This window comes from Toxorhynchites rutilus, chromosome 1 (genome assembly GCF_029784135.1).
Source record: "Toxorhynchites rutilus septentrionalis strain SRP chromosome 1, ASM2978413v1, whole genome shotgun sequence".
Taxonomy (NCBI): domain Eukaryota; kingdom Metazoa; phylum Arthropoda; class Insecta; order Diptera; family Culicidae; genus Toxorhynchites; species Toxorhynchites rutilus.
In genome coordinates, this window is record NC_073744.1 from 149,664,588 (window position 1) to 149,672,793 (window position 8,206).

General features: G+C 38.8%; 1 protein-coding gene across 1 annotated transcript; it reads left to right on the top strand.

Annotated features, from left to right (window-relative positions):
- The first annotated feature begins 4,928 nt into the window (after positions 1 to 4,928).
- LOC129776822 (uncharacterized) lies at positions 4,929 to 6,599 on the top strand. The gene is made up of 3 exons (XM_055782697.1): positions 4,929 to 5,379; positions 5,439 to 5,618; positions 5,675 to 6,599. Exons 1-3 carry the CDS (start codon positions 5,201 to 5,203, stop codon positions 6,573 to 6,575), a joined length of 1,260 nt encoding a protein of 419 aa, XP_055638672.1. The 5' UTR covers positions 4,929 to 5,200; the 3' UTR covers positions 6,576 to 6,599.
- Positions 6,600 to 8,206: the final 1,607 nt, after the last annotated feature.

Genomic DNA, 8,206 nt, shown 5'->3' on the forward strand with positions numbered 1-8,206 from the left:
AGGTTCAAGGCACAACACTCAAGGTTTAATAGTCAATCTCAACGCTTAACGCTCAATGCTCAACGCTGAATGCTGAATACTGAATGCTCAAAATTCAACATATTAGGCTGTCAAAAAAGTCCTGCGGTATTTTTTTTGAATTTTCATTTGTTCATAAAATTAGTTACAATCATCTGTTTTAAGTTTTAAGCCGTTTTGTTCGATGACTTGTTCCCAACGAGATGTCAACTTCATAATACCCCTGTTATAGAAGCTCGCTTCCTTATTGGCAAAAAAATTGGATAGCCAATTTTCACAGGCCTCTTTTGTGGCTAACTTCTGACTACCTAGCTTGTTCGCCATGGACAAAAACAGGTGGTAGTCACTTGGTGCAAGGTCCGGACTATACGGCGGATGCAAAAGAACCTCCCATTCGAGCTCCCGGAGCTTCTGGCGCGTCACCAAAGAAGTGTGTGGCCTGGCGTTGTCCTGATGGAAGACAATGCGGCCTCTGTTTATCAAATATGGCCTCTTCTTCATGAGTGCTACCTTCAAGCGGTCCAGTTGTTGGCAGTGCAGGTCCGAATTGAGCGTTTGTCCATAGGGAAGCAGCTCATAATAGATTATTCCTTGACAATCCCACCAAACACACAGCAGAACCTTCCTGGCCGTTAATGAGGGCTTGGCCACCGTCTGAGCCGCTTCAGCGGGCTTCGACCACGACCGTTTGCGCTTCACGTTGTCGTTAATAACGGTTTGATGACCTATCCCCAGCTCTTGGCCGATGCTACGGCTGCTACTATGCCGGTCTTTCTCGGCTAATTCAGCGATTTTGTCGCAATTTTCGACGACAGGCCTTCCGGAGCGTGGGGCATCTTCGACGACCTCTACACCAGAACGAAAACGTTGAAACCATCGTTGTGCGGTGGAAATGGAAACTGTATTGGGTCCATAAACTACACAAATTTTATTGGCATGTTGAGATGCATTTTTGCCTTTGTCATAGTAGTACTGTAAAATATGTCGGATTTTCTCTTTATTTTGCTCCATATTTGCGACACTATAACTCACGAACGACTTAACCAAACACTGTCAAGGACTATATTATAGCGCGCAAAAATACCTTTCCAACAAGCTATAGTATGACTCGATACAATGAATACAACTAGAACTACGCGCTTACAACGACACCTCGCGGAAATACCGCAGGACTTTTTTGACAGCCTAATATGATACTCAACGTTTAACGCTCAACGCTCAATGCTCAGTCTCAACGCCCGACATCCAACGCTCAACGCTCAGTGCTCAACGCTCGGCAATCAGCGGTCAACACGCAATCACATACGCCCAAATAGAGGTACGCGCATATGCACACACAAACACACAGCCGCAAATACATGCTCAACCAAAGGCGTATAATAGCACAATCAAATGTGTTCCTCCGGTGTGATAAGCACCTGGATGAAGGTCTTAAATAATTACGGAACAAAAACAAACGGTCTGTTTAGGACCACTTTTTGAGGTCGGTTAAGGGCCTACGGGGGTCTTCGTAGCCTAATTGGTTGCGTGTCCGCTACTTAGCGAACGATCATGAGCTCATAACTCAGGGCCCCTCAACTGACCATCTTAGTGTGTTATTCTAGCTACTATGTCCACGCAACAATCATCATGTGTCGGTAATCCCAGTCCCTTGTCGCTCACATTTTCGGTCTGCTGCATCGGTAATTGGTACTATAACGCAACAAAGGAAGCCTCATATCAGCAGTCCCGCTGTGAACAGCCCAACTGTGAACATTCGAACAATAGCAATATTCTCACGCCGAAAAATGGCGACATGTGTTGTGCATCGATAGAATAGGAATTCTCTTGCGCCTAAACGGCTACTGTGTTATAGATAAAACAAATGTTTATCGATAGATAGCGATACTCTTACGCATCAAAATGGTAACATACAACAAAAGTTATCTTAAGATGAGAAATGTACACGAATGAATTCTGCTCTGTTACAGCTGAATTGCTAAATGAGCCTAATAAAATAAAACTGTTGGGATAAAAAAAAGGGCCACCCCGATTTTTTTTCTTCAAATTACAACGTGGCGTGTACTACAGCCAACAGCTACATTGAATTCGGACTCCACTCGAGTGACAATCTTATCATAATTCCTACACCACAACGAAAAATAACCAACTTTTTGAATTACGATGTAACTGCGTCACGAATTTCTTCATTGTTATCGAATCGTTGACCACCGAACGCCTGTTTCATGAGATTGTCGGTTATCATTTAGATTCTAGTTGCGAATATCAAGTGTACATATAATTAATATCTATTTAGCAACTTCGTCAAGCCATAAACAAAAGACGAGATAACGATGTCTCGTCTATCAGCTGTTGCCATGACTTTCAAGATTTGAAACGAGCTAACCATATATGCTGTATCGTTTAGACTTACGTTTAAATTTATTACAGTCATCCACGTGCCTGAACAGATGTACTGACCGCTTAAATGGATCCTAATGATATATTTGCATACATACAGAGAGATGGAAGTATGAGAGCTTTAGGGACAGCGTTTACACACCCGTTCCTTACATTCGATATTTATGCAAATGATACAAACAGAAATGTTTGAGAGTGCTAATTGCGAGTCCTAAATGAGATCAGAAGAGCCAATAGTACAGAGAATCAAGTCTAAAATGGAGACCCCCTTAGCTGTTACTCTAAAGATCAATCTTTGTTCAGGGACTATGTGATTTTAAATCTTCTCGTTGAACATTTTTCACATTTTTTTCAAGTTGGTACTACTGTTAGTGGTCTTAATATCAATTTTGAGCGCGATCTATCATCAAGTTTGTTTACAGCGTCATCAAGAACAAGTATTTTTTTTAACTCGGCGATTTTTGATATGGTGTTAGTCCACAAAATGTTTGAAAAAAGGGAAAAATGGTTTATTTCTTTCTGATATTTTCGTCCAAATCATCATACCAAGATAAAAATTGTTCACAAAATATTTCAAAACTTGAGAGTTGAGACTCGGAAATCGTAATTCAGTTTGAGAGAGCTGGCCCGTAAATTTTATATCTCTAACGAGGTCGTTCATCATATTTTGGTTGATGTTTTGGGCATGAGGAAAGTTGCAGCCCGACTAGTTCCAAAAGATCTCAATTTTATTCAATAATTTCATTACAATCAAGTGGCACGTCTTCAGTTTGAACAATCAGATTTTGATACCAAGTTCATGCAACGCATAACTATGGCTCCGTGTTCCGTGTGACTTTAACCTATTTACGAAACTCAAATAACCGCTTCGTGGAACGAATTCGTTGCGTGAACTGAAGGCAATTTTTGAATACATATCGATCTTTATTTATACCGACAGTAGTGGAATTTCGCTTTTCTTGGATAAACTCCAATGACTGTTTTTTGTTAACGAAACCCTTGATTCCATTGTCTAATATTTTAGAAACTCAAAAAGCTTACGTCGTTTAAAAAAAAATCATATATATCATATAATCATATATATCTGAGAACAAATTCACAGGCCTATTAGTTAAGTGGGAAACATCAATACAACGTAAATGAACCTGGAAGAAACTGAAAAAACTTTCCATTGGAGAAAAATGAAAGAACTGAGAACAAACCATACTATTAATAAAGCTAACATTTTTATCAATAAAAACATACAATAGAAAATAGAGAACAAACATAGAATGGAATTTAAGCGCAATTAAATTGTTTTCTTGATATTTTTTCCTAAATATGAAGGATGCCCGCGTAGACAACGGGTAGAGGGGCATAAGGGATATCCACGCGTGTCCACGGAGGGAGATGAGGTGCGTAAACCCGCGATTTTTCTGTCCACGCAAGTGGAGAATCCCATACGTTATGAGCAGATGCTGGGTCGTTTCACTCCATTTAGAGATAAAATCTAACATTTGTACATCCAGTACTATTCCTAGTACTTTTTGTTAATCGGAAAGTGAAATAGATAACGAATCTTCATTTAATTAACTATTCAAAATGCATAAATTACTTTCATCTATTTATCCTTTTTTTCTAAGTAGGGGCTTTTTATACCTTTCTCCATTAACAAATGAATGATCCGCTGAATTACATCGTCGCGACAGCTGATATAGAAAATGCTGTTATCTGGCATTGAATTCTGTCTTTTAATGAATTTGAAGAAAGCAAACTGTCACTTTTCAATATCACAGATTGTATGGCTTAATTGATAAAGCAGAATAACGGAATAACTTATGCATATTTGCCTCTCTATCTGATGATGTGTTCGATATATGGGGCATTTGGGACATTTCTGTTTAAGAATAAAAATAAAATATATAAAAGAAGCATTTCATGGTTTTGATTTTATGATTTTTCTACACATCCTAAATTTCTATTTTGGTGCCGATTCGATCTCTTTTCCTGCTTTACTCTACAAGGAGAATTTAGGAAATTAAGTTTGTGTTCAAATAATGAAAACCACTTGAACGAAGAGTCATTTCACAATTGTTACCGCTAAAAAGTTAAAGCAATACAAATCATCGATATATGGGGCATTTCAAGCATTTCATCTTCCATCTTCAAGCATTTAATGGGTATTCCATATCACACGATCTGAACAAATATGATCTCCTTTTTTGTAACGTTTTAATTATCACAGATGATCATTATTCTATCACCCTCCACGAGTGTCACTGATGGAGAGGCACAAGCACCAGCGGCGAATGCAAAGCAATGATCATATATGATCACGCAATATTTCACAATACCGCATACTTTAGATGACAGGATGATGAATTGCTTTTGCTCGCGCTCTGTGTTGTTTCGTTAAATACATTTCAACTACTATTCGTCTGAGGCATTGCTTGAATACATATTTGAAATGTTTGATAGAGTGAAGAACAGCAACAATAATTTGCAATAGTTTGTATGATTATAACCTCACAATTTTGGATATGTGTACTCTATACAATCTCCATGCGCGTAGAATCAGTTTTGCACGATTGCGCAACAAAAATGCTTCTGCAAACACGAGAGATCCAAATAAAAAATATCTCACTTCCACACCGCTGGTCATTGTTTTATCAGATTTTCAAGTGACTGTCGATAAGGCTGCTGCGTGTGCCAGCGATTCGACGATTCTCGTTTTTCTGGCTGCCCATAATCAGTTAGCAAACTCAGTTTGTTATCAACCATTCAATAGTGAACATAGTCAGAAATGGCGTCCGTGAATCAAGGAAAAATTCCTGAATATTTGAACGAGAATCTGATCAGAAAGTCGCTTGTCAATGGCTTTCAAGATGAAAGTGTTGCTGTGGAGAACTTCAACATTACTCCCGCGACTTCGGCGGGTGATAACTACATGAGTGATGTGTTTCGTGTTCGAGTGGAATATCGGTATACCAGTTTACAGATGAGATGTTTGAGTCGTGTAATAATTTATTCATAATTGATAGGACTATTTCGAACGAGGAGGAGCCGTGTAAAATTTCACTGATCGTTAAGTGTATGCCCGACGATGGTTCTCGTGGCCAGATGCTCAAGGAATTAGATCTGTATGAAAAAGAAGCCGAAATGTACCGAAGCGTGATCCCAGAACTGTCCAAAATAGCCGACAATGAATTTTTCAGCGCCAAGTGAGTATTGCAATATCGTTGATAATCGATTGTTCCTCATCTCAATTTCCCATTAGACTTTTCTACGCCACACAAACCCCGGTGCGTATGTTATGGTTCCAAGATCTTCGACCCCTGCAGTTCACTATGGCTGTTCGCAAGACAGGATTTGATTTTGACCATTGCGCCCTCGTCATGAAAAAAATTGGAAAATTCCATGCCGCGTCAATGTTGTACGCCAAACAGAACATGGCAATGCTAGAAAAGCACTTCCACTTCCACTGGTACAACCCAGATGTCGAGAGCAGGAGCAAGCTTCTCGATGGTATTCTGGAGAAAAACTACGCTGTGCTTCTCAATGCCATCGAACACGATTGGGCGGATTTCGATCCAAATTTGTTGGCGAAAATGAAAGAGCTGTCACCGTTTTACGTGTCAAAGTTCGAGAAGTGCATGACTCAAAAGTTCGACAACGGATTCAAAGTGTTGAACCATGGCGATCTGTGGTGTAATAATATGATGTTTCGATACGATCCAGTTTCGCATAAAGCAGAGGAGGTCATCTTTCTGGATTATCAAACCAGCAACTACAACAGCCCCGGACTTGATTTGAATTATTTCTTGTCAACCTGTTCCGGGCTGGATGCTCGCGATCGAATCGATGAACTGATTGAAATGTATCACGGTGCACTCAGCGATGCATTGGCATCAATTGGATACTCTCCGATTCCAACGCTGGCTGATGTTTATCACGAGCTAGACAGAATGGAATTCCTAGCTCTGGTATCGGTTTCATCACTTCTACCCATTGTCTTAATGGAAGACACAGATATCTACGAACCCAGCTTCGACACTATGGTAAACGATGATGAACTTTCGGAGAAAAGAAGAAAGATACAGTTCAGCGGGAAGTTGTATCGAACTATCGCAAAACCGCTGCTGAAAAAATATGACGAAAAGAAGTTGTTCGATGTTTAGATAATATTATCTAACCTTAACAAACATTCGTATTGCTACATGAGAGCTTTAAAGAAATCCAGGCGATCTTATTATAAACCTTCAACATAGATTCGTTTAAGTCTAATTGGCGATCTAACGTACAAATCTACACCTAGGCGGCGCTGCGGTGAAAGTGATGATGGTTTTAAATTTTGCCATGTGAGCTTATGGAAGGTTTGTAGTTCTTTCCATAAATTACAATGTTATAATCATAAAAGATTATTTGATTGCGATGAGTTTGTAAGAAATTTAATTCTGCGCAATTTTATATATAACATGTTATTTATTTACCTCTTTCAGTAGTGAAAACTATAAAAATGTTGACAATGGTTTAATTAAAGAAGGAAATTCAAGAGCACAATCAAACACAAGTAGAAAAATGCACGATTCCTGCATGTGAGAACTACCTTGGAAAGCCCGGAAGTAAAATATACGTGATTTGTTTTTGAGTTTTGGGTTACATTAGCATCATTTTCTTAGTTCAAAAACAAAATCCAGATGTCTCACCGATCGTTTACGTTTTGCGTTAGTTCGCCAATCGCTTGAGAGCCACTCATACTTGACCCGTACTTGAAACGTTGACTCTCAAAATATGAAACTGAACCGTGCCAACAAATCCAGCTATTATTGTATTCCCCATCAAAGTACCGATATGACGCCAGTTTCCTGATTTCATATCTGACGAAGCCGATTGGCGATCTAACGCAAAACGTAAACGATCAGTGAGACATCTGGATTTTATTTTTGAACTAAGAAAATGATGATAATGTAACCTAAAACTCAAAAACAAATCACGTATATTTTACTTCCGGGCTTTCCAAGGTAGTTCTCACATGCAGGAACCATGCATATTTCAACTTGTTTTTGATTGTGCTCTCGAATTTCCTTTTTTGATTCAACCACTGTCAACATTCGTACAGTTTTTACTACTGAAAGAGGTAAGAAAATAACATGTTATATATAAAATTGCGCAGAATTAAATTTCTTCCAAACTCATCGCAATCAGATAATCTTTTATGATTATAACATTGTAATTTATGGAACTATAAACCTTCCATAAGCTCACATGGCAAAATTTAAAACCATCATCACTTTCACCGCAGCGCCGCCTAGGTGTAGATTTGTACGTTAGATCGCCAATTAAGCAAAACAAGTTTCACAGCAGCTTATGTTTAAGGTGAAGGTGGGAGCTAGCCATTGTAGTAGTATAGGTGGGTTTTAGATAATGTCCACGTGGACACGTTAAATATTTTTTAAAGTAAAAAAAATAGGTTTATAGTCAAAATTTAATCTGCTTTTTATTAACAAGACTTTTTAAACTTTACGCCCACCCTGAATACTCTGTATTCATCAATAAAAAGACTGAGCTGCCTGAGAGTGCTGCCTGGTCAAACATCCATATTTATTCATATGGCTTAACTTCTCCCCTTAAATGTATATTCTGGAAGAAGCACACATGAACTGGGATCGATCAATTAATTCTAATCGGTAATAGGATAGATAAAGACACCCAAAGACACCCAAAGGGTTTCGATTCAGTTTTCGCTCTTGATGGCCGTATCTCTGGAGATCTGTTTCTTACAATGATGTGTTTCTTTATTGATATCTGG